The 27,083-nt window shown below is 38.6% G+C and overlaps 1 protein-coding gene across 12 annotated transcripts in view; it reads left to right on the top strand.

Annotated features, from left to right (window-relative positions):
* LOC126282220 (homeodomain-interacting protein kinase 2) overlaps positions 1-26,980 on the top strand; it is a 176,535-nt gene extending 149,555 nt beyond the window's left edge. For 4 of the 12 annotated variants that reach the window (XM_049981775.1, XM_049981771.1, XM_049981772.1 and 1 more), the window contains 4 exons: positions 4,418-4,766; positions 10,758-10,958; positions 16,323-16,399; positions 22,337-26,980. In XM_049981775.1, the coding sequence (XP_049837732.1) occupies positions 4,418-4,766; positions 10,758-10,956 (548 nt within the window). In that variant the 3' untranslated portion in view covers positions 10,957-10,958; positions 16,323-16,399; positions 22,337-26,980. The remainder of the gene's footprint in view (positions 1-4,417; positions 4,767-10,757; positions 10,959-16,322; positions 16,400-22,336) is intronic. The other 8 variants (XM_049981779.1, XM_049981778.1, XM_049981769.1 and 5 more) reach the window with 3 other exon arrangements.
* The last annotated feature ends 103 nt before the right edge of the window (positions 26,981-27,083 follow it).

Raw genomic sequence — 27,083 nt, 5'->3', positions numbered from 1 at the left:
AAGCAAGATTTTCATTGTCAACATGTTAGGTCATGGCTGCCTGTATTATAGGTTTGCAGTGCTTGAAAGGGTGGGAAAGTATGCTGAGTCACTTCCTTAGTGATGATCATGGTCTGACGATAGTCAGCAAATGATTGTTCGGATAAACTCATTCCAGAGTGGTTTGTTGGCCCGAGAGTATTGGAAATTCCACTTGATGGCAACATACTGAGAGAGAAGGTGCTTCAATTTGCTGCAAAAATTGTGATCACCAACTTCACTGCATCAAATGGTACGATCGATGGATTTAAAACTCCTCATAACATTGTTTACAGCAAGCTGTGTGATGCAAGTGTTGATAGTGGAACTGTGAATCAGGAGAAAAAAGAACTGCAAAATATCTTTAAGCTTATAAATCAAAATATATTTTTAAGGTTGATGAAAGTGGTCATTTTTAAAACACATTACTAAGTAAGACTTTATATTTTAAAAGTGAGAAATGCCGCAGTGTAAAACTGAGTAAGCATTGCTGATAGGTCTGAAAAATTACCTCATTTGGTATTGGTAAATTTAAAAATCCAAAGTGTTTAAAAAATATGTGAGGACCCTGACCACTAATTATGATTCCAACAGCACTGTATGAATGACCAACAGATGTCCAGCACACCCTGAAAATCTGCAGTTCAGAAATATTAAGTTTGTGTATGGTGCTTTGTGTACAGTGGAGAGAAAAGTAGAGCTAATTGCAATTAGAAAGAAACGAAAACAATTAATTATTTCAGATTTTTTGAATAGGCAAAGTTCAAAGTGTTTTAATTTCATGTTTTCAACAATATGAAGAGAATGACCGTAAGAGTAATTTATTCATTTTTCCTTGTAGTGTTTCCTATGCTTTCTTGTATTTTACACTTTCCTGCAATTTGCACTGTTTTAGATCAGTCAGCTGACTCGTATGTATCTTGCTCCTTTGTTGCAAAGCACATATTTGCTCTATTTCCTCATGTTTTTCGTTTTACTCTTGCATTGGATTCTCCCTTCTCTGTTTATGTAGTTATTTCATTAACAGGATAATCCTATTAGGTGACCATGACAGTATTTCATTATACTTTTCTTGGAATTGCATGTCACAGGGTAAATGAGGTCTTCTGGTGGTTATGATTCTCCAATTTCTCGCGTGTGGTGCATTCCGGAGGCTACGCTAACAGATGTCACCGTTTACTTATTTTAGTCTTTGATCTCATTCTTTTTTGCTTCTTTCCTTGGATACTGAATCAGCTTTGTTATTTAATTAGCTCCATATGGTTGTTCTTATCTAGTTATTATTTATGTCTAAGTGGGCCACACACACACCAGGGCTTAGATTACCTATAATCATACACTGAAATGAGGGACATCATACCCAAGATCCTTCCCACACCTCCTAAAGTGTTGTTCCATCACCCACCCAACCTTTCAACATTCTCGTCCATCCCTTTGCCACCACACAATCCCAACCACATGCCACAGGCATCATAGGCCTCTAGAAGACACAGGTGCAAGACCTGCCCAATCCACCCACCCAACACTTTCCTTTCCATTCCATTCCATTCCAGTCCTGTCATAAGCTTGTTGTACTCCATCAGAGGCTGGGCCACTTGTAAAAACAGTCATGTCATATACCAGCTCTGCTGCAATCATTGCACAGCTTTTTATATTGTTGTGAGTGCCAACCAGCTACCCACCATGATCAATAGTTACTGCTAACTGCAACCAAGAGCAAAGTAGACTGTCCCGTGACACAACATGCAGCTGAATATAACATTCAAACAAAGGAAGTAGGTTACAGTACGCTTGTTCGCCCACTGCTCAACAGTGTGGGATCCATACCAGATAGGGTTGATAGAAGAGATAGAGAAGATCCAACAGAGAGCAGCGCTCTTCGTTACAGGATCATTTAGTAATCTCGAAAGCGTTACGGAGATGATAGATAAACTCCAGTGGAAGACTCTGCAGGAGAGACGCTCAGTAGCTCGGTACGGGCTCTTGTTAAAGTTTCGAGAACATACCTTCACCGAAGAGTCAAGCAGTATATCTCGCGAAGAGACCATGAGGATAAAATTAGAGAGATTAGAGCCCATACAGAAGCATACCGACAATCCTTCTTTCCACGAACAGTACGAGACTGGAATAGAAGGGAGAACCGATAGAGGTACTCAGGGTACCCTCTGCCACACACCGTCAGGTGGCTTGCGGAGTGTAGATGTAGATGTAGATTCTGTTTTCATTGGCTGTTTCACTACCTGAATCATCTGGATCCTTGCCTCTTAACTCCAGCTTTTCTGAACTGTGTAGATGGGAGTTATCCTTAAAACATATTGTCCACTGCCAGAATTTTTCCGTTCTCAACCTACAGTAACATATTGTCCCTACACCCTCTGCCCAACAGTCTCCACCTCCTTCTGTCCTGTCACGTCCACCCTGTTCTCATACCCCACCCTCTTTATCTGTTGCCCTCTGCCAACATACCCACCCATCATTCCCCTTCCCTGCTCCTCTCCACAGCCTCCTGACATTGGGTCTGTTAGCAGTTTAGTTCCTGCAGGCTCCACCATACAGTGCCTTCTCTCCCCCCATCCATACCCTGCTATGCCTCCTTCTCCACTCCTTTCTGATTGCTACTTCCATGGCGCGAGATTTGTTTGCCTGTATGACTGTGTGTGTGTGTGTGTGTGTGTGTGTGTGTGTGTGAGAGAGAGAGAGAGAGAGAGAGAGAGAGAGAGAGAGAGAGAGAGAGATCCCTTCTCTGTCAAAGGCTTTGGCTGAAAGCTAATGTGTAAGTGCATTTTCATTGTGCCTGTCTGCAATTTGTCACCTTTATAGTAAGTAGCAATCTATAGTCTCCTTATGTTGTTGGCATTCTCACCTGGATTTTCCATTGTTTGGACGCTTAGAATAATAGACATATATCACTGACATCTGCTGTTGCAACGAACTTCCAAATTGTCTTCTTTAACACCAGTGCAGAATGCATGAATACTTCTGGAGAGCAGCAGCACTGTTGCTGCTGTTGTGGTAAAACAGATTTATGTGTAAAGACAGGTTCACCTTGTACAGATCCATGTTGACTGTCTCCAGCTATATTGCGCACTTATGCTCGTGCTTCAGTTTTATGTTGCTATGCTAGCACATCCGCAGAATAGCCAGTCATGACACAAATGTCACACCGAGCGAGGTGGCGCTGTGGTTAGCACACTGGATTCGCATTCGGGAGGACGACGGTTCAATCCCGTCTCTGGCCATCCTGATTTAGGTTTTCCGTGATTTCCCTAAATCGTTTCAGGCAAATGCCGGGATGGTTCCTTTGAAAGGGCACGGCCGCTTTCCTTCCCGATCCTTCCATAACCCGAGCTTGCGCTCCGTCTCTAATGACCTCGTTGTCGACGGGACGTTAAACACTAACAACCACCACCACTACCACTAATGCCACTAACAACGTAAGTCCTGCAGTATACAGTCTGAACGTCATTGCTTTAAAGTTGGGTACCTATACCATGAATAGTTTTCTGTCCACACTGGCTTAAGTAGTGGAACCTTACTTATAACCACTCTGTGTATTTACAGTTTACCAGATGGGGTCAGCAGCACTCTCTTTGGTCAGTGCTGCATTTGTCTAAAGGAAAGTATTGTTGCTGGATAATTGTAAGGAAATGCAAAACATAGTCTTTCCACTTGGTGCACTGAATGGCAGTTCTTAATTTAGATAAATGTAAGACAATGCTTGCGTGTGCGTCCGTCCGTCCGTCCGTCCGTCCGTCCGTCCGTCCGTCCGTCCGTCCGTGTGTGTGTGTGTGTGTGTGTGTGTGTGCGCGCGCGCGCGTGCACTGTGAACTTGTGTAATTACTAATGAGGATAGCGAGTGCAAAACTTAATTTTTTTGCATCATTAAGGAAACTGTGTACAGGATGATGAGGCAACCTCTTCTGCAATACTCTCCAGCCTATGGAATTCTTGTCATAAGGGACTAAAGGAATCCAGAGGCACATTGCTGGTATTGTAGTAGGTTGGAACGGCCCATATGTAAGTGTCGCATATTAGAGAGATTGTTTGAAAACCGACAATATTTTTCTCACAAAACTCTCTTTTGAGGCAGTTACAAGAACTAGTATCTGAGGTACTGTGCAAAAAATTATACCGTCCACACCCACCCCCACCTGTATATAGCATGTAGCGACCAAAAAATGAAAGAGATTGAATCATTTGGAGGTATACAGGCTTTTTTTTTCCTCTTGAAATGGGGCAGCGTGGAGTTAATATACACTGTCTCGTAAAGTGTATACAAAACCTCATTTGGGACAGCACATTCAATACATATGTTTCGCCAAAGTTTGCAGTAAAATTTTGTTACAGTTGTATTGTACATTCAATCAGTGCTATTACAACTGTTGGGATCTGCCAACAGCTGCTGTACATAAGGAGTTCGTCCAGCCTCCAGCTGCTCATTCGACGGCATCATTGTCTAGTCGCGGTGGAGGTGGAAGTGGGGCTTCAAATAGTGAACAGCAATTGAAGGGTTGGGCAACAACTGCTACTACTGCCCCGCATCCGCAGCAGGGATACCGACACCTGTCTCCTCAGCCTGCAGCATCAGTGTCCCACAGGCTTTCACCATTGGCGGCGGCTGCTGGTCAGCCGCTCTACCATCAGCCCGATTTGTACCGCCGCCCCGCAGTATATGTGACAGCTGCCCAACCAGCAGCAGCTGCTGCGTATTTACCTGCTGGCCATCAGGTGGCGCCCTTCACCACAGGGTGAGTGGTGTACAATGTTCTGTTCTCTGCTGTTTCATAATATTATTACAGTAATTGGTAGTGACATTAGAAGTATTCTATCTCTTTTTTTATTAGTTGTGTTGGTAGATGATCGGTTGCTAGTTACTCCAAAGCGTTCATTATCTCTCATTTTCTGATCAGAGACGTGTGTAACATGGAATTGATGAGCTGGGAAATAAAATGAGATGTGATGGAAAAAAAATTGGTCAATTATTTTACTAAAAACAAAGTAATAATCTTACATGGAATTTGATTTAATCTTCTTCACGCTAATGTCCTTGGCTAGCAGTAGACTTATCCCAACATTGAATCCATTACTGGAAGCATTTATGGAAGGCGTCTTTTGGAAGGGCATTCAGTGTCCCTGTTGTTGCCCTCCCAATCTGAGGAATTGAGTCAAAATGTTTTCTTTAACCATGGTTTTACTTTTTGAGGAGATCAGAAGTCACATGGTGAGTAAGACAGATGTGGACAGATGAGAAACACTTTTTCCAGCCAAAACCTGTCAAATCAAAAGCGAGACGGGACACAGTGAGTTGTGATGAAGAAGGAAGTCATTGACCAATTTTTCTTCTCTCTTTCCTCATACATTGTTTCGCAGTATTCCGTTGGAACAAACTCTGATTGCACTGTGCCCTCAGTACCAAATAAAACAATGAGCTTTACTTTGATATTCAATTTTGACTGACATGCCTTTTTGAAGTGTGGAGATTCACTGGTTTTACATTGGTAACTCTGAATTTTTGTCTCCTGGTCATACGGACAGATTCTAGTTTCCTTTCCAGTTAAAATTTTTAACACACAATCTGTTTTGACACAAAATCTGGATCCAAATGAAGACAGTTCTTCAATTCTGTGCAAGCCTATACATGATTTTCCTTCTTTTCATCACTCAAAAGTAAGGGCACAGATTTTGCACACTTTTATTTCATTTGCAAATTATCAGCTAAAATAAAACTTCTTGGCAGATTAAAACTGTGTGCCAGACAAAGGCTCAAACTTTCACAGGCAAGTGTTGTACCAACTGAGCTACCAAAGCACATCTTACAACTCCTACTCACAGCTTTACTTCTGCCAGTACCTCATCTCCTACCCTCCAAACCAGAACACTTGCCTGCGAATGGTTATGGTTTTGAGTTCGGATCTTGATCCAGTGCGCAGTTTTAATCAGCCAGGAGGTTTCATATCAGCTCGCACTCTGCTGCGGAGTGAAAATTTCATTCTGGTGTCTTAAAATACTTTGCTTGGAGCTGAAGGAGATGCTGAGCTCTTCAGGATGCTCTCAGATAGTTGTTCACCTGTTAAAAAAACAATTTTTGCCATTATTTTCATGTTTTCTTCTGTTTCTGAAGTTAATTGACATCCTGAGTGCTGCTGGTCTTCTAAAGATTCTCTTCCACATGTAAATAGCTTGTAACACTTGTAAACAGTCTTCAGAGTTGCAGCATTGGGGCCATACATCAATTTCAACTTTTTACGAGTTTCTTCAGTACATTTTTGCAACTTGTAACAGAACTTATGTCCACGCATAATTCAATGTCCATTATGCGCAACAAGACCCAATAAACGCTCATCTCACTATGGTCTCTGGATGCTGACTGACAAGTCAATGTGTCCTAGTCTATATGCAATTGCAGTCTTTCTTGGCGTATTCCACTGTTGAATTCTTCTTGTGTTATCAGCTGAGTGGTTGCGACAAGATGACGCCACCACTTGGCTGATAACCCGAGAAGAATTCATCAGTTTCCTAACCTCTCTCTCTCTCTCTCTCTCTCTCTCTCTCTCTCTCTCTCTCTCTCTCTCTCTCTCTCTCTCTCTATGATCATCATCATCATTATTATTATTATTATTATTATTATTATTATTATTATTATTATTTATTTTTTAGCAGCATGACTGCTTGACAGTCTGGGCGGTAAGTAACTGAATATTTTTTTTATATTTATTGATAGATCGAAGATAACTACAGCAAATGTATTTCTACTCGATACAGACTGCAGTTTCAGTTTCTGTAGTAACAAAAATATATATGGGAGAATACACAACCACATATAACATTCAAGTATGGCAATTAAAACTATACGTAACAATAATGGAAACTCGTGGATGGAACCCTATATAAAGGAAAGGAAAGGCGATCATTTACTTATAACAGACTGACACATGGTACATAGAAACACGTAACTGGAAAGAGGTATTCATACTAGCCATATTTACAAATTAATTTGCGGTGTGTGTGTTTATAAGACTCATTCCATACAATTATGGTTTACTGTGTAAAATGATCCATGGAACATGAAACTAATTAGCTAACTGATGTGTAACTGTCATTCTGATGAAACAATGCCATGTCATATTGTTGTGTGCAACTTCATACACAATTGTAAGGTGAGGTGGGATACAGAGTTGTGTGGCAACTGTTATAGGAAAGCTGGACAGGAGCAGAAATAATTAACAAACAAGTTAACACACTAAATAGAAGATTTACATAAGTTTTATTTTTTTCAAGTGTGTGTAGACTCATTACAAATAATGTAGCTCTCAATGTCAACAAGGTTGAGGCTCCTCGATCTAAGTCACAAACAGTGATGTAGGAACCGCGACTAGGCACTGTCTGTGTAGTGTCGTGTAGCGAAGACGCTACAAGTGTGAGTAGGCTGTGTGGCTGCTACCAGCCGTCCTGTATCACTGTGGCAAAGGGAGGCATGTCTCAGTGGGCATGCTCCATTGGGTCCACCGGATCTCCCATGATCGCTCTCTGCATCTGACATAAACTTGCAATTCCATTGTCAACTTTGGTGCCTTTGGGATGGGATCAAGACGTGATATCACACGTGATTTTGAGAAGTCTCAAATACTCCACAACATATCTTGAACTGCTGCTCCTTTCATAATTTCTTACAAACTTCAGCGTAAGATCAGTTAGCTAATTAACTTGATGCAGCAATAACGGTCTCATGTTACTTTGTCTTTGTCTCACAGTTGAGTGACATAGCATGGTCTTTGATTGAAGCAAACAGGTAGGTAATACACTGAAATATATAAAACATGTCTGGTTCAAATTTGCTTAGCCCATGTTTGGGGAGGAAGTGGCACCTGATTTTGTGATATGTTTGGTTCAGCTATAAATCAGAAATATGTTTGCTTATACAACATTTGATCTTCTGTATCGGTTCGTTTCTCCCATAATTTCTGTATAGTGTCCCAGACTTTTATCTGAAGAAGTAAATTTTTTATTATTTGTTTTCAAATCTGCCATAAATGAAATAATTTTTTTTTATATTCCAATTCAGAATCAGCATAAATTGAAAAAATAATAGGCACAATTTTTATTATGGATGTAGTGTACCATTCTTTGTTTGCTTATTACATCACTTGTGAAATGGATGCATATATGCTTTTTCATTAGACTTGACTTCGTATAGGAGATGAGAAAAAAACTTTTTATTATTTTAGTTTTTAAAACTAACAACAGTCTTGTTCTGCTTAATGTAGAGTCCATGGTAGTGTGTTGTAATTTTGTTCTCTGGTTGCTTCTATCTTCTGCTTTTTGTTATTCTTGAATCACTGTGTGTTTTTTCTATTCTTCTCCTTTGATAATGTCTTGCAGCAGATATTTGCTTCTCAGGATGTATCAAATTCATTGAAAGAACATTCCCGTGCATCACTGCCATAAGCAATCTTCATCCCTTCCCCAGCTCTCGTAATCACCTCTCCTTATTATGAGATCTGACCAGTTTAGTTTCCCTTTTTTCCATTTCCATAACTAATAATTTTCCACAAGTCTTTTTTTTCTTCTTCTTTTTAACACCAGCCTTCTAATCATGTTGGGATTTGAATCAGTCGCGGAACCAGATAGCTTCTTCAAATCTGTCACTCCTTTGCCAACATTTTTGATGAGAGTACAGTTTGCCTGATATCAACAAATGGCTGTGGGTTTTTCCATGTGTACAAATTGATCTTTCTCTTCACAAATAAAGTACAGGTTATTTCTAACTTTTTGTCAATAGAACATGATAAACACCCTTTTTCTGCCAATCTTTTGGCCCTCAAAGGTCTGCTTGTTTTTCCCCCCATAAGACATTAATTGGTAGCTTACATAATAATAATAATAATAATAATAATAATAATAATAATAATAACTTATCTGAAACCTAAAGATCAAGCAGACACAGCAAACCCAGCAAAATATCGCCCCATCTAGGGGTAGCAACTCAAACCACTAAATCATGAGCTGCAGGTTACATAAGAATGGAAAGACTGCTAGAAGCCAGCCTTGGGGGAGATGAATTTTGATTCCAGAGAAATTTTGAAATAGTTTTTTGAAAGGCTGAGGGTAGGAGGCATAAAATGCAGGCAACAAAAAATTATCTGTAACTTGTACAGCAACTATTGAACATTCACAACATATGGAAGGGGAGCAGTGGTTAAGAAGGAAGAGCGCATTGAGCAAGTGGTGAAGGGAACCAAGGACAAATCTAAAAAGGGTATTAAATTTGAGGGTTAAAAGTAAAACCTTTGCGGTTTGTTGATGAAATTTTAATTACTTCAGTCATGACAAAGGTCTTGGAAAATAACGTGAATATCAAGAAACGTAAAACAACTCATGTAATGTAGTCAACTTAAATAAAGTGATGAGATAGAATTAGGCTAGAAAATGAGATGCTGAAAGAAGTAAACAACTTTTCTTTCAGCAAAGTAGTTGATGATGGCAGAAGTGAGGATGACATAAAATGTAGACTGGCAATGGCAAGAAAAGTGAATGTAAATAATGTTAGGAACTGTTTTCTGATGCTATTTGCTGGAGTGTAGCCTTGCATGCAAGTGGAATGGGGCTGGTTAACAGTTCAGACAAGAAGAGAATAGGAGATTTTGAGATAGGATGCTACAGAAAAATGCTGAAGATGAAACAGGCAGATTGAAATACTAATGAGAGGTACTGAACCAAATTCAGGATAAAACAAATGTGTGGTACGACTTGAGTAAAATAAGGAATCGGTTATTATGACACACCCTGAAGCATCGAGTGACCTTCAGGTGGAAATATTGAGAAATCAAGGGTGGGGGGTTGGGGGGGAGGAGGAGAAGGTTGTGTAGGAGGACAGTTAGCAGGTTCATATGAAAGTAGGTTTCAATAGCTGTAGAGAGGTGAGGAAGTTTACTCACAACAAACAGGTGTAGGGACAGATGTCAGACAACTCTTAAGACTAAAGAACACGATGACAATGACAACAACAACAACAAAAAGGTTTATATTTTGCAGAATCATACCTCTGGAATATAGCCTATTTTTCTTGCCTTTATGAGCATCGATATGTTCGTAGGTTTTCCAGCATATCTCTTTATTGTCTTGTAAATATTTGAAACTTTATTGCTTAAAAGGAAAAAAAGTTCCATCTTCACTTCTTACATATTATTTTAAACGACCAGTTAAATAGTACCATATTAGCTCCGTGGGAGTTGTTAAGGATTCCTCAATGTAATGATGAAGCTGTAAGAGAACATTGCTATTTAAAATAAGGTTCCTCTAATTACTTTAGAAGAGGAAAATAGTAATTAACAATCGAGAGAAGGAAAGTTGCTACTCACCATATAGCGAAGGTGCTGAGTCGCGATAGGCACAATAAAAAGATTCACAGAGTCATAGCTTTCGACCATTAAGGCCTTTGTCAGCAGTACACACACACGCACGCACGCACGCGCACACACACACACACACACACACACACACACACACACACACACACACACACACACACAAGCGCAACTTGCACACATGTCTGTGGTCTCAGAGAGCTGAAACTACAGTGTGAGTGGCAGCACCAGTGCATGATGGGAGTGGTGACTGGTTGGGGGTAAGATATTCCATTGTTTGAAAATAGTAATTAATTTAGATTTGGCTGTATAGTGTAGTTCTCAAAAGTAATTAAGGAAAGTTTTAGGATGTGACTTTTCGTCTTATTCTTACAGCAGGGCGCTGCCCCCGCCTGCTCACCATGCCAGTGCAAGACCTGTTTTGGCCACTCATCCTTCACACCCATTGCCAGCACATATGCAGCCAACAGCAGTGTTCCCAGCTCACCCGCAAGTAGCTGCTTCCTATGGATTTGCACCTCTCAGCCCATCAAAAACGCATCAGTACCAACCGAGCCTATGGTTTACTGAGTGAAGGTAACAGTTTTAATGGTGTATTAAATGTTACTTTTTGTGCCATATTGGGAATTCCATTACACTGAATAAGCAGCTTTATGAAAAGTGATTAACAGTTCCAGCTACAGATGTGGATTTTTCTGCAATAGCAAATTTGAACTAGTGCAAAGGCATAGAATAGTGCATTTTTTGGGAACCCATCCCTCTTCCAGTCATTCTCATTGAATTTGGAAACATTTGATATATTATTTTGATAATTGTCATGTTAGTACTATCTGTGTGCAATTGGGTGAAACTAGTTTTACCGTGCCATATGTGTTCTGCCGTTTTCCGAAGGGCGTTCTCAGTGACCTGAAAAATATATGTATTTCAAACCTACCTACTTTCACAGTTTATCTATAAAAGTTACAGAAATTGCAGCATTTTAGGGATGGGCAGTGTCATTTTACAACTTCAGAGGCAAAAATTTGAAACGTTAGCATTCGATAATCACTCCACTTCCATACAGTCGATTGTTTGCGTGGGTCAATTGCAAGTCTAAGATAGACGATAACTTATTCTGTGATATGATTGTGACTTTTAACCAAATGATGTTTAGGTCATCATCATTGGAATTGAATTTAAAGACGGGATAAAAGTTCTTCCATGTGAAACTTACATGTCAACAGGTTCTGCTCTGCAAATTCTTTGTTCCACTCCATTCACTTGTTGTGATTTAACCCATATTCTTTGACCACATATAGACTAATTACATTTGTTGTGTGTGTGTGTGTGTGTGTGTGTGTGTGTGTGTGTGTGTGTGTGTGTGTGTGTGTGTGTGTGTGTGTGTGTTAATTTAATGGGGGTGCTTTGACATGTTTCAGTGAAGTGTTTGACTGCTTTGAGTGTTTATGTTATACTTTTATGTGACACTCACTGATCCAGATTCCTTTTGACGTTTCTGTACATATCGAGATTTTTTCTCTCGGATATTTTCATGTGATATTTTACTGTTGTACGAGTCATGAATAAATGCAACAAGAAACAGTACTTCCAGACATTTAAAGAATCATATACTGTTGATTTTATGTACATACTAAAATAAAGAAAGGAACAAAAATTTGCCTTTTGCATGATATATGTGGGTATGATATTAATATTGCACATGGTGCAAGAAACGATTTAAGTATCACGTGAAGTGTGGTAAAACGCTTAAGTTATGTTAAATCAAAAGAAGATTGACAGTGACATAATAAGAGCTGAGTATCTGTTTACTTCGTTTTTGGTGGAACACAATGTGCCCTTATGTGTGGCTGATCATTCTGGTGCTTTATTTACGATGATGTTTTCCACATCAGAAGTTGCAAAGAAATATGGCTGTGCTCGCATGAAATGACATACGTTGTAAATAAAATTGGAAAAATGCATCATTGGAAGCTGTTAAGGTCCTTCAAAATGGACTTTTTTTGCGACAGATGGAAGCAATTATATGAATGCCAAGTTGTATCCTGTTGTTGTTGCATTCTATGATATTCTGCAGGAAAAAGGAGTGAGCACTGTGCTATCCATACCAGCATTAGACAGGACTAAACAGGGTAAACAAAGGTAACGTAATGTTATCACAGGTGAGATAAAAATGGGGTTTCAGCAGTTATGAAGGAAGTTCAACAAGGTATTACCATCCTAAGTGGCATTTGCCACCTGATTAATCTACCAGCTGAAACAGGTGCTGGAATATTGCCACTTAAAGTGGATGAGATCTTTGTTGATATATTTTATTTCTTAGAGAAGAGCATCAGAAGAAAAGAAATCCTTCATGGATTTCAGAATTTGCGCAATAAAGAGGCAAAGAAAATTCTGAAGCTTGTATGTACTACAGTGAAGAGCCAAAGAAACTGGTACACATACCTAATATCATGTAGGGCCCCTGTGAGCATGCAGAAGTGTTGCAGCATGGCATGGACTTAAATAATGTCTGAAGCACTGCTGGAGGGAATTGACACCATGAATCCTGCAGGGCTGTCCATAAATCTGTAAGAGTACAAGGGGATGGAGATATCTTCTGAGCAGCACGTTGCAAGGCATCCCGGATATGCTCAATAATTTTCATGTCTGCGGAGTTTGATGGCCAGCGGAAGTGTTTAAGCTCAGACAAGTGTTCCTGGAGCCACTCTGTAGTAATTCTGGATGTGTGTGGTGTCGAATTGCCCAGCTGGAATTGCCAAAGTCCGGCGGGATGCATAATGGACATGACTGGATGCAGGTGATGAGACAGGATACTTACATGTGTGTCACCTGCCAGTGTCGTATCTTGACGTAACAGGGCTCCCACATCACTCTCAACTGCACATGCCTCATACCATTACAGAGCCTCCACCAGCTTGAACAGTCCCCTACTGACATGCAGGATCCATGGATTCATGAGGTTGTCTCCACAACCTTACATGTCCATCCTCTCGATAGAATTTGAAACAAGACTTGTCCGAACAGGCAACATGTTTCCAGTCACCAACAGTTTAATGTCAGTGTTTACAAGCCTAGGCGAGCCTAAAACCTTTGTGATGTGCAGTCATCAAGGGCATACGAGCGGGCCTTCAGCTCCAAAAGCCCTTATCGATGATGTTTTGTTGAATGGTTCACACAGTGACACTTGTTGATGGCCCAGCATTGAAATCTGCAGCAGTTTGTCAGAGGGTTGCACTTTGTCATGTTGAACGATTCTCTTCAATCGTCATTTGTCCCATTCTTGCATAATCTTTTTCCGGCCGCAGTGATGTCTGAGATTTGATGTTTTACAGGATTCCTTATATTCATGGTACACTCTTGAAATGGTCGTGTGGGAAAATTCCCACTCCATCACTACCTCAGAGATGCTGTGTCTCATTGCTCGTGTGCTGACTCTAACTCCACATTCAAACTCGCTTAAATCTTGATAAGCTGCCAGTGTACCAGCAGTAACCGATCTAATAACTGCACCAGACACTTGGTGTCTTATATAGGCATTGCCAACCTCGGAGTCATGTTCTGCCTGTTTACATATCTCTGTATTTGAATAAGCATGCCTATGCCAGTTTCTTTGGTGCTTCAGTGTAAGTGGTTATCTTAAGGCAGATGTTTGGATAGACCACTGGACCAGTGGGATCTTCTTTCTTTCTTTCTTTCTTTCTTTCTTTCTTTCTTTCTTTCATTCTTTCTTCAAAGGGGAAGTGATATTATGCACCCTGAACATTTTGGCAAGCTTGACATTTTTCAGAATACCTAGAGTTGAAGAAAGTGGATCCAAAGAGTATCAGAAGAAGAGAATTCTTGATTCTGCTACTACACATGCCCCTAAAATAATAGCACATTCTTCCAAATGTGTGACAAACCCTCCCTAAAGAGCAAGATTTCTGCTACAGCATGTGACAAAAAATCTTGACGTAACAGGGCTCCCACATCACTCCCAACTGCATGTGCCCCATACCATTACAGAGCCTGCACCAGCTTGAACAGTCCCCTGCTGACATGCAGGGTCAGTGGATTCATGAGGTTGTCTCCACACCCTTGAAACAAACATGGCCTTTTTCATTTTCCTTCATGTGACTATTACTGTATTCTACAAATTGAATGTTGCTCTTCAAGCTTTTTTGACACAAGTTCACTTTTATTAGAACTTCTAATGGATTTGCTGATGCAGTTGTTTGCCAAGTTTGTTAAGCTCAGAATAGTCAAAAGCTTCTCATTGCTTGAAGTTGAGTACAACTTGATTCAAAATCAAAGAAGTGATGATGAGTTAGTTATTGCCATTCAGACATCGACACAGTAACTGATCTCCAGGATATGGGCAAATCCCTTTTCTTTTCATCCTCAAGAAACTACTTTTGTACTGCCTATGGCTACATCAACAACAAACTTCCACTTGGAAATGAAGTGTTAAAGCATGCTCAAGTTTCTAGGTTAGACAAAACTGAAGATGAAGATGCACAGTTTTCTTTCATTTGTTTTTTCTTCGTAAAGCTTCCTATCTTTTTATGCAAGGAAGAGAAAGAAACTACAGATGAGGTGATGAATGAGCTTCAGAGTCAGTTTGTAGCTCTTCAGGTAGATGACACTTTGGCTGCAAATCAAGGTGTTACAAGTTATTCCAGTTGGGCACAAATATCGAGAATATGTGTAGCTGATAGACTTCTTAAGTATTACGGAATCTGTAGAGTAATGCTCTCTATTCTCAGCATGTCCCATAGCAATGCAGAATGTGAATGCATTTTCGGCCTTGCGAGTTCAGATCATTAATGTCCAATGAATCTCTGAAGTCTGTTTCTGTTTCGAAGACTAGGAGATGTAGTCCCCGTTATGACAAAACATTTTCTGAAGACTTTTTACAGGAAGCTAAAAAGGCCGTAGCTATGACTTTAAAGTTGAACTAGCATGTAATTTGCTGTGTGTTTATATTTCTTTCAAACAAGTTTTATTGTGTAAAGTCTTTTTCAATTATTGAAAATCTCTTAATTTATCAAGAAAGTCCTGTTACATATGCTTCAAACGAATATTCACCATGCCGATTGGTGTTTAACATGGATTTCTTCTTGATTCCTATGTTCATCTACAAATCATTGGCCTATGTTGTAAGTAGATGTGATTGATGAAGAATCCCATTTGAAGCATGAATTATTGTATTTTGTAGGCCAGAAGTATTATTATTTTTGTGAAGCCGGGGTAAGTTGAAATTTTTTATTTTTTTCTGTGAGTTTCATTGATAGCCCTTGTCAAACGTTGGCAGGTATGATATTTATGTCTGTGCTCATTTGTTTCAAGTGCTAAGTGCTGTATTGCTGTACTTTCAGGTTAGAAACAGTTCTAGCACTTTTTGACTTGCTGGGATGTGATAATCTGAATGAACAGTGTTTGGCGTGTGAAACAAGTTAGTAGACACATAACTGAATATATGTTTCAGGCCACTGATGATGCCTTTCAGAAAATAAAAGCAAAATATGTATGGTGTGATAAAGTTGGTTCTGTATTATTGTGTGTAGTCTGACATAAAGTGAAAGTTATCAACATCATTTTACATACAACAAAGGATGACAGGTCAACAAAATTTGGAGCTTTTTAATAATTTTGTCCAAGCAGCTTTGAAATTAATTAAAATTGTCAAGTTATGAAGTGGGTCGGGATGAGAAAGAGAGAGAGAGAGAGAGAGAGAGTGTGTGTGTGTGTGTGTGTGTGTGTGTGTGTGTGTGTGTGTGTGAGTGTGTGTGTGTGTGTGTGTGTGGCTGAATATCTGTGCATGAATTCTTCTTATTACATTAAGCAGTTGAATAGAGGGAGTTAGATTTGAATTTCTCTATTGGTAAAATTTTAGTATTTTGTTGTATGTATACGGTAATAGTATCTCACATAGATAAGGGGTTTTTTTTTTTTTTCCAGTCTCTGGTGACCACCCTGTTGACACCAAATTGCTTCCTAAATTAGAAATTTCCATACGGGGACTCTGCTGAATGCCTGTGAGTAGTTTCTTATATATAGTTCTCAGTTTCTTTCACTATTTTAAATATTGCTTATTAGCTTATTGACAGTCTGGCAAATAAGGTGGTTCGGCAGTTAAATCACCGGAGGAGCAGACTTCAAATTACTTTCTGGCTGCCAAGATGCTTGTTTTCAAGTGTTTCCTTGAACCACATGGGTCGAATGTCACAATGGTTCCTTTTAATATGATGCAGCTATAATCTGATCTACAAAAGATGGCTGGTCATGCAGTTTGAGAAATGGATGGGGATCGCATTGTCACTGGTTCCAAGCGACTGTACCAATACATGCATACATATGGTTTGCTACTGATAAAAGCAAGTATTCTTCCAATTATGTCTTTCGCTGTTTTTTAGGACTTTGTCAGTTACCACTCCCATCAGTCATGGCAACTTGCAACAAATGGAATAAAAATTCACTAAATAACTCGTCACAACCATGTATAATGCCTGTGTTGAGTAAGACATTCACACCAGGGTGATCAGAATGCTACTGAATGCGTACTGGCTGTGGGAGACTGCGTGATGTAAGTGCGAAAAATGAGCCTAAACTCGACCACCACCATTTGTGACTCCAACTATAATTACCTACCAATTTTTGCTCAACTGCATACTGCTTAAATTAATAAATACACCATTGACTGGAGGTAAAACTGAACATTTCATTTAGTGTGATTCTCCATTCCTGCCACACCTTAGTAAATAACTGAAGAATAATGCTTTGCTCAAAACTTCCTTCTTACATTAGGAATAATTAGCTGTGAAGTCAGCAGTCAGCTGTAGACATTGCACATGTGGCAATAAGTAGTCAAATTATGATTGTGTTGTTAAGTGTAAGGGTATGTCATAATGTGCATGTACTTTGTGCGCCCCACCTGCTCCTCCTCCTGCCCCCCCCCCTCCCCCCCCTCCTCAGTTTTACTTGTTTAAGTTGGTAGTCAATTCACAGCAGAGAGGTTAGTCTGTCGTGTAGGTAGGTAGGGTGGGGCAGGGGGGAGTAGCGTGCTTTTGAAAGTCAAAGGCTATTTGAGAGCGTACCCAAAAAACCTGCTATGTGCCATTTTTTAAATAAATTAATTTTGCATTAAAGTCCATCTATGTAACAAGACATGGCTATGTGCCACTGTAGTCGCTTCAGTTTATACACTTATCACAAGATTGAAGTGTTGCTATGCTGCTCACCTGTTTACCCGAAAGTATGCAAAGTGCCAATAGCAAATTTGAAAAATGGAAGGTAATGATCCGGATGCTTTGCAAGCAAATAATATTGAAATGAGGAGAAAAGAAGAAGGAAAGGTACTAGATATCAGTTAAATGTGCAGAGGAAGCAGAGTAATAGTGTTAAAGCATACAAAATCTTTCATTCAGATTTTCATGTTCTAACATGTTCTGAACCTGTGATCACTTCTGTGTGAAATAAAATGTTGAAAATCTAATCCGGGATCAAAAATAGAAAAACACTAAATGTGAAAAGCATCACAGGAAATTGGAAATTGCAATGATGCTCCTTAGAGCAAAATCTCAGATCCCTCGTAGCAGAAGTAATTTAGTGTGCGTTGTCGTAGAGCTTGTTTTATTTGCTCCAACACAGGTACATTCTGATATGTTTTATAAGAGACAGTTATCTTGCTGTAATTTACAATCACCTCATTGTTATTCTGGAAATGCCTGCCATGTAGTGGTTTCTTCATCTGAGGAAAGAGAAAGAAGTTTCTGAATGCCATGTCAGAAGGCTACGGCATGTGAGGCAGGATTTGATAGCCCAGAGTTGCAGAATGTGAGACAGTGTCTTTTGCAGAATGAGTTAGCGCATTTTTGTGGAGTGGACACATGCTGCGTCTTGACAGACTCTCATAACCCGTCATGACATTTTGGTAGTATGGTCCTGTGACTGTTTATCCAGTCTGAGCATAATCTGTTAGCTTCATACCATGGCAGTCTCAAAATACGCTCGGCAGCACCTTACCCTGTGACGAGTAGATCCTCAATTTTTTTCAGTGTTGGTGAATCCACATGTTTCATCTACTTCTTTTGCCACGCAGCACTCTTCTATGGTGACAACATGGTTAAAGATGTCATCTCAGTTAGCCTGACATAGCTGCAACATTTCTGCTGCAGCCTGAGTTTGTCAGGCCTTTTCAGTGGGTGCAACCAGCCATGGAAAGCAGCAGGCAGTGACCTTTCGATGTTCAAAATGTTGCGCAACACGTTGAAAACTGACCCATAACTCAGTTTCACTTTTTCCTCTTTTGTGATATGCTGGTCTTCGAGCACCAGGCCTCCGTTTCTCTTACGATTTCTGGTTCCTCACAGGGAGATGATCTGTCCCTTCGTTCATCATCATTTAGACTTTTTTGACCACTCAAGAAGAATCTATTCTACCTAGCCACTGTCATATGATGGTGCATTGTTGCTATATACTTCCACCAATACAGCATAGATTGTTACAGTGTTGTTCCTCTTCAAATGCAGAAAAAGAACGTCCATCATCCTGGAAAACAGGGAAAAGTCAAGGAATGTTTTTGTTCAGGTAAACTGAAGGGAAACTCAAGGAATTTTTGAATTTTGCCTAAAAAGCCGGGAAAAGGCATGGTGTCTCATTTGATTTTGGGCAGAGGCATTTGTTTGCCTTCTGCCTAGCACAATGCGGTACTGCACTCACCATTCATGCACATCTCAGTGCCATGTGACTCCCCTTCACCAGAGTATTATCATCCCCAATTCCTCCCCTCGCTCAGTCCGATGCAATGGCCAACCAGCCATCCCAGCATGGCAGATTCCAGACGAGCTGTGCAGAGATTAGTTCTTGTTGATTGTTGATATAGAATGGCTAGCATGCCTGTCACTGTAGCCTGGCCATGCTATGCTGGCCTGTTGTCTCATGATTATGTCTTTGTGACAGTGTGACTAGAAAGTAGATATGATGGAATATTTGATGTGGTTTACATTTGGATCTGTTAAAAAGTACTGCCTTGTCTGCTAACACGGTGTTACTACAAAGGTGTGTGTGCTTTTAGGAGAGTTTGTAGCCTATTCATATCCATTTATTTTGAACCAGGAACATAAGGCATGATAGATTTTTAATAATACAGAACATTTTTGGATGTATACTAAAAAATTAATATTGAGTATGCCAGCAACTATTGATCTCATTGTATTGTGTACAAATAAGATTCATTATAGATACGTAGTGGTATGCATAAAATAGTGTAATTAGAACACTAAAGCCTGTAGTGCAACGCAGGTGGCAGGAAGTTTGTGGGGACTGGGGAGTAGGTGCCTCGTTCATGGGGTCAACTTGACTCTTTGCATCATTTCTATCCTCACTGGCTAATGTTTCCCATGCTGCTGTGGCTCTTATTCAACATAAACCACTATCAATTACATGCATGGAAGGAAGATTTTATTTGTGAACTCTTGGCCACATCTCACTATATTGTTTAGGTGTGATACTGCCTAATGTACATGTTACCTTAGGGCTTACTCGGTGAATTGGAAGTATGTGTTCAACCCTCACTGGACTGAGGATCCAGAATTTTCATGCTCCGTAAAACTAACTTCTCACTAAGCAATGTAGGCAAGCAGGCCTTCTCCAGTCGTACAAGAGTAAGAACCATGCTGGGCTCAAGGCTGCGAGGAAGCTGACAACACCTAAACGCCACAAATAGCCAGTGCTACTGCATCAGACGTAGCCCCTGCGGTGCCACCTGCCATCTCTAGATGCACTCTGGTGATGGTCATCTCCAACGATGGAAAGGGCAATCCTGGTGGTGCTTTAGATTTGGAAAGTGCAATTGAAAATAAAATTACCAGTTTCAATGAAGAAAATTCTAACTAGCCTCCAAGTATTTTAGTCTGTTGCAGCACAGGCAGGGGGTGCACCATGCAATTGTGGTATGTCCCAGCAACCAGGGGTTACTTAAAGACACTGGCAATAAGTACCTTCTGCTGGAACTTTTGGACAATGACCAACAATGCCAGATTAACTGCAGAGAGATGCTGAGAAAACGCAGAGATCAATCTCCTTGGGGCATTAGTAGTTACTTAATCTCTTTTCAGATGTGTCCCCCACACAGTAACATTGCCTCCAATATGCAACTTCAAAAGTCAAAAGTAAATTATGGCATAGAGATTGGACTAGAGCCATTTTTCACAGAAGATTGTTGCTGTGTGTGATGTAGTTATTCAGTCTGATCTGTTTGTACATTTTTGGAATAGCGCAGTGGGCCAGATCTCAAGCAGGTACCTCATGTCAGTGTTTTTGAGAAAAAGTGCTACAAAAGATTTAGTTGAAGGATTTGAGGTAGGTGCATCCCGTTGTAAGGTAAATCTGAAAAAACAAGTTGTTCAGCCCTAATGTTAATAAGGCATTCTTAAGAGCTGACAACCAAGCTCAGTCGAGGGTAATGTAGAGGGTCCCAAATTTTTTGACTTTGGGACATGTGACTTATCTGCAGTGCAGGACGACTTTAGGACAGGTTGTACTAGCGTTGGTTGGAATCTCTATCATTTTACAACAGCATATTGTAATCTACTAACAATGTTCCCCCCTACTAAACTGATGTGGACAATATTACAAGCACACTTCTGTTTACCCACAGAAGTTTTGCATTGTTGTTGGGTGGAAAATAAAATTGTCAGGCTGGTCTCGGCTAATATTAACAGCTGTTTGAAAATGTGTAAAGGAAGTAGAATGAATAAAGAAGGAACAGAAGTAGGTAAAACCAAAACCTATGATCTTTCCTGGAGTTCCTCAGAGTCATATCTACTAAATAGTTTGATGGGACAAGATACTGACAGCTCATCTTGCCATTTTGACACTGGGTGCTCAGGCGGAGTTGTTAGTGACTAAATTTCAGTCAGACACTCCCTTAACTTCTTTTTTCTACAGTTCCCTCCAGTCTATAGTCAGAATTAATGAGAAAATTTTGTCACACCAGAAGTTTGTAGAGAAACAGGCTAGCTTCAAAACTGATCTGAATGACAAATCAGTTGCAACCTCAGAAAATGGACATCAGGTAAGAACCAAACCACTTGTGGGTCAGTGTGACAAATCTTCTCTGATCATGGTATTCTGGAATGAATGCCTTCCATTTATGGTATCCAAAATTCTGGATAAATCAAGCATGAGTTATTTCTTTATGAAGGGCGTGTTGGTCTCAGAAGTGGCAATTAATGCCGACCATGAGAAGACAGTTACACATAGTGTTGCACATTTCACTACCTTAAATTGCTTCGGTAGTCATGATGCTGATGTCATTGTCCATGAGTTTTAAAGTCTAGTAGAGATCGTGTCAGTAAAGGAAATACTCTAAGAATCAGACTGCAGAAAAATAAAAACTTGGCCTGGAAAACTCTAGGGTTTTTTAGAATCGCTGGATACCTTGAGAAATTAAATTATACCATGATACTGTAGCTTATGAATGAGCTGTACCATTTTATTTTGGCTCTTCAAATAGTGGGCAGTGGTGTTTTAGCATGAAGATTTGTTTGTGTACTAGGACTGTAGACACAGGCCTACAACCAAGCAAGGAATTGATGGCAAACATTTATATTTTTTAGCTGATATTTAAAACTCTGTGAAATCAAATATAACTAATTAATGATGGGACGGGATTTTTGGTCATTACTTACCCACACACAGGTAGTGAAATGTTTAGTGCTGCTGATAGACACATAGAAAGTTAAAAGCGATGACACAAAGCTAGCATTTGGAACTACTAGTTCCTTCCTCCCTTAGGAGAGAGCGATAGGCCAGGTGTTTTTCTGGAAGGGCAAATAACTCAGACCCCAGGTTGAGAAGGAACTGCAAGTAGTTATTACTTCATTTTAAGTGCTGTTTTATTATTTAGTTAGTATGCAATACTGTCTTTCACATTGTCAAAATATTGAAATGTGGTTTTCTTTTCTTTACAGGTATATTCACAGTATGAACCACAAATTCGATAGTGAAGACAAACGACATGTCATGTACAAAGTTAGTGTGTAACTCAGTGTATTATCGGTCAAGAGAACCAGATTTGTATAAATATTGTTAAAAAATGTGATTGTGAGTCTGAAATTGCCAGGCAGATTAGAAATGTTAATAGAAAATGAAGGACAGGACAACAATATTCCTGTCATACAATTAATTGAGAAAGCAAAATGTTGGACCTGTTACTTGTTTTTAACAATTGTGAAGTACGTTCACAGCATTATATTTTGTGTAAAATCAATTAGTTTTTAGTATGGTTAAATGAATTGACATATGCCTTTGTTCTACTGTTTTCTGTTCCCTTTTTTATTTGTTAAATAATGGAAAGTTACACATTTCATAGAACATTTGTCTTTCTTGGAATAATTCAGTTGTGAATGAAATTGAAAGGAGAGTTCATTTATTTGACGACGACTTTAACAAGATTTTTCTTTCTCTTTGCGGTTCTAGCATTCCTGCCTGCAGGTAACCACGTTTTAAAATTGTGGTTCACTTTTTTTGTCCAGATTATATATAATGAAAAGTTGTATATATTTATGGAGAAACAGTCCATAATTTTTTATCACTTCACTTTTTGGTGTGGAAGTGTGATGTTTGTATATAATAGAATAAGGTACAATTCCTCAATTTTAAAAATGTGATGTTTGTTATATATTTACATTTTATCTTCAATGACCAGTGGTCTTCGAATTAATATACAATTGAAGAATGATGGTGACCAAGCTTTTGTAGGAGCCTTAAGAGAGATTTGTGGTAGATTTAGGAAAGAGTCAGACTTCCATTTATAATCTCAGATCAATGTGCCTGTTCAAATATCAGCATGTATTTATTTGTAAGAAATGCTCGCTATATATATTATATATATGTATATATTAGTCACTGTTCTGTGTGTGTGCCACAAGTATTACTGCCGTAGTACATCTAGAAAAAAAATATTTTACTATTATTAGAGATATATATATATAAATATTATATATTTGTAAATACTGACATATTGCTGTCAGTGTTGTTTATAAAGGTTTAATCTTTTTTCCTGGTTATGTGAGGAGCGCCTAACATAGTCAATTATCTCCTTTATCTCCTGTGTTCTCCAAAGAACCTGCTTTCACTAGAAAGACAGTTGAAAATGTTTTAATCAATTATTCATTTTTGGAACAGAGAGGTTCTTTCCTCATCATTCAACTATTTTGAATTTTTGTTATCTCCATGCACAGTAAAACTGTTCGCTTGGTTTCTTCTAGTATAGCTTTCACACACCAAGAGCCGACAGGTGCTTGTATCCTATATTAAGCTGGTTTAGATAGTAAATTACGCGTTATTTAGATATTTTTGCCCAAATATTCCACTTCAAAGGAGATTCAGATTATAACTGGGTGTTATCTTGTTTGTTTCATAGGAAATGACAATGTAGTATTTATGTTTTGATGCCATGCTCAAAATATCTAGTCTCTAGTTTGAAGGTGTGTTAAATTTGCACTATACTAATCTCCTGCCCTGGAAATGTAACTAAAATATTTGCCTGTGGAATAGTGTTGAAATGTTGAAAGATTTAATGTAGGTTTTTCATATAACTTAATAATTGAAGATGTGAGGAGCTCTGTTAGGATGGTAACAGTGCCAGGATATGGTGTCATTAGTGTGTGTGTGTGTGTGTGTGTGTGTGTGTGTGTGTGTGTGTGATTTTGAGCTTTGCATGTTATAAGAAAATTTCTGATATGCTCCACATAGTTTTACTGAACATTTTGCTCTTCAGTGTGACTGTCAAAAAAATTCTGTAGGTAAAAAGTCTGTTAAACTGTCAGTGAATTTATATAATGTGTGGTTATGAAAATATGTGCACTTTAGGTAGTCCCTAAACAGGTTCCATTAAAATGACTTGTAAATAAGTCTTTCAGGATTTTTGAGAACACTAGTACAAGCAAATTAAAATCCTGAAATCCTGAGAGACACCAGTGCATGAAATATGGTACCCTGTTTAAGAAGTGCATGTATGAAATGCCATACCGTCACTGGCAGTGAGTGTTGTAGTTTGTAACAGTGATATTTGTTCCAGGAAGATTTAAAATATTTTTGGAAAATAACTGTGTTTCACAGTTTGTTGAAGGGTGACATACTTTCCTTTAGGATAGTTTTCACTGTATGAGTTTTGCATTTTAAATATGTACTGCATCATGATTTCTACATATGTATTAAGGTTTTACATGTGTTTTAGCAATCACTAATGGACTGAGGAAGAAATAGAGCAAAAAATATAGTTTACAAGTAATGTAAAATAAATGGTGTTTTATAGGAATGTAATTCCTTTATGGCTTATAATTTTTATCATACCTCCTTTGCAGAGAGTTTGCTTTATGTGGATTCTAGCTGCCTTAAAGTGCAGAAAGTAATATGTAGATAACAGGTTATGGGAAATATACCACTTCTAAATGTAAATGGTATGTGTTAGATAAAAATTGCATTATATCATTGATGTAATTAAAAGCAGAAAATTAATATTTTTTTATAGTAGTGGAACAAAGAAACACATTAGTGTTTTATGTACTGCACAGATAAATGTTTTAAAAATAGTTTAACCAAACAATTGCCTTACTAAATAATAATATTACTAATAATTGTCATCATTATGTCTATAGTAATTGTCATTGATGTGATCTGTTTTCTGCCAATGTCCCGTGTGTGTGTGTGTGTGTGTGTGTGTGTGTGTGTGTGTGTGTGTGTGTGTGTGTGTGTGTGCACGCACGCATATGTATGTATGTACGTACGTGTCTGTGTCTCCTTAGTGACAGATTTTGTAGTGTGTACCAAAGACATAACAATGTTCCTGCCTATTAACTGAAAAATGTTTTCTAGCTTAGCTTTGTGTAACATAGAGAATCTTTTGCTGGCATTACTGACTTTTTTGAAATTCAGTACATCCAAGAGCAAGACTGCAGTATTGTTATTTTATGCTTTTTAATCTTTATCTCTGTAATAGTGCCATAGCATTTCAGTAATACTATGGTGAATGTTTGTCATTATTCTCATAAAGATCACAGCTGCATTTGTAGCAGCTCCATGTAAAATGTGATTCATATTGTAGTAAAGAGTAAAGACATGAGGAAAGGAGTTTCTCTGGGTTATGCTGTAAATAGAAGTTTGCCTGAAAGCAACTTTAATTTCTAGAGTTCATGCTGTATAAAAGTAATTGTAAGTAATGTTGCCAGTTTTAATGAGCAATTTCAGTGATGTATTGCTGTTGCTGTTTTCACAGTTTTTCTTAATAGATAAGTAGGGCCTGTGCATTTTGTCAGTGATGCCAAGCTTTGAAAACTCCAAGCATGGTGAATATTGGAATGTTTATCAGATCCTTCACAGATGTTGTGTTATGCTTTTCTTTAAAAAAAATGAAGTTGTTATAAAATTGTAAGTTATTGTGAAATACCTGTAAGTACTGTTAATATGGCTTACCTTATTTTAATTAGCATGGAACATGATTATTCTTTGAAAAAGTAAATTTCTTTTCTGTAGTGAGCAGTGATTCATGATATTGTGAATATTGTACTGATCAACAATGAAACTCTCTTAATGGTTTTTGTACGAGTAAAACATTAATGACCTTAGTATTTGTGATTCATATTCGGTCTGTAGACAGCAATGTTGATAGTCTACACAGTTTATTTAACTCATTGGTACGCAGTCATTATAATTAACTTCATTTATTCCATTGATTCATTAATTAGTTAAGACTTCATAGTAGTGGGAAATGGTGAATTCATTGGTATATTTACTCCCTTTCATGAAACTTTTACTATTTCATCGGTGCATATTGATTGTACCACTTTAAGTTTCTGTATTACTGTAATTCCAAGTTAAACGTTGTTCATATGAAACACAAAGGTTTCAAGGTTCTTATATAATTTTCTCATAGCCATTAGAAAGTTACACATGGTTAGAAGAGTTTTTGGTGTATACACTCAAGGTGTATTTCTTTGATTAATATTAGCTTATTAATGTATCAGTTACCAAACATTGTTAGTGTGAAAAGCTTACAGGTACCTTTTGTAATGACTATATTTGTAGTTTTCAGGAAGAGGCAATGTATTGATAGTAAAGGGTGTAGATCTTCATTTTTAACAATTGTCTGAGGCTGTTGGGTCGTACATATTGACTGGTAGTCTTGCAGTACACAGAGAAGCTAAACAAATGAAATAATGTAAACATTTCCCAACATTTTCAGTAACTGTCTATTTAATGAATCTCTCTCTCTTTCTCTCTCCTCCCCCTCTATCCCCCTCTCCCTCTATCCCCCTTCCCCCCTACATCCCTCCCCTTTCCCTCACTCCTATCATTGCATGTACACACACTTGTGAATAATACACACAATTGTATGTTTATGCAGTCACTGAAATGGCTTTTTCCTCCCTTTTTTGCCAATGTTGCACACATCAGATATATAAATTTTAATTACTTTATGGTGGTGATGCTGTTTGATTTATCCTTAGGTTATATTTTTGAGGCTTTAGTTTGGTGGAAGGCCACAATTGCAATATGTTCTCTATATCAGCCTTTTATATAACAAATGTGATATTAAATATTTTTTACATTAATTTATGCTGGTCATTCATTCATTATTTCTTATACAATAAAAATGGTCATGTCTGGCTCTGAAACATATCACCCATTGAAATTTTAAGTAAATGTGATAAAATG

Source organism: Schistocerca gregaria, chromosome 7 (assembly GCF_023897955.1).
Source record: "Schistocerca gregaria isolate iqSchGreg1 chromosome 7, iqSchGreg1.2, whole genome shotgun sequence".
Lineage (NCBI taxonomy): Eukaryota > Metazoa > Arthropoda > Insecta > Orthoptera > Acrididae > Schistocerca > Schistocerca gregaria.
This window is presented reverse-complemented; position numbering and strand designations above follow the sequence as displayed.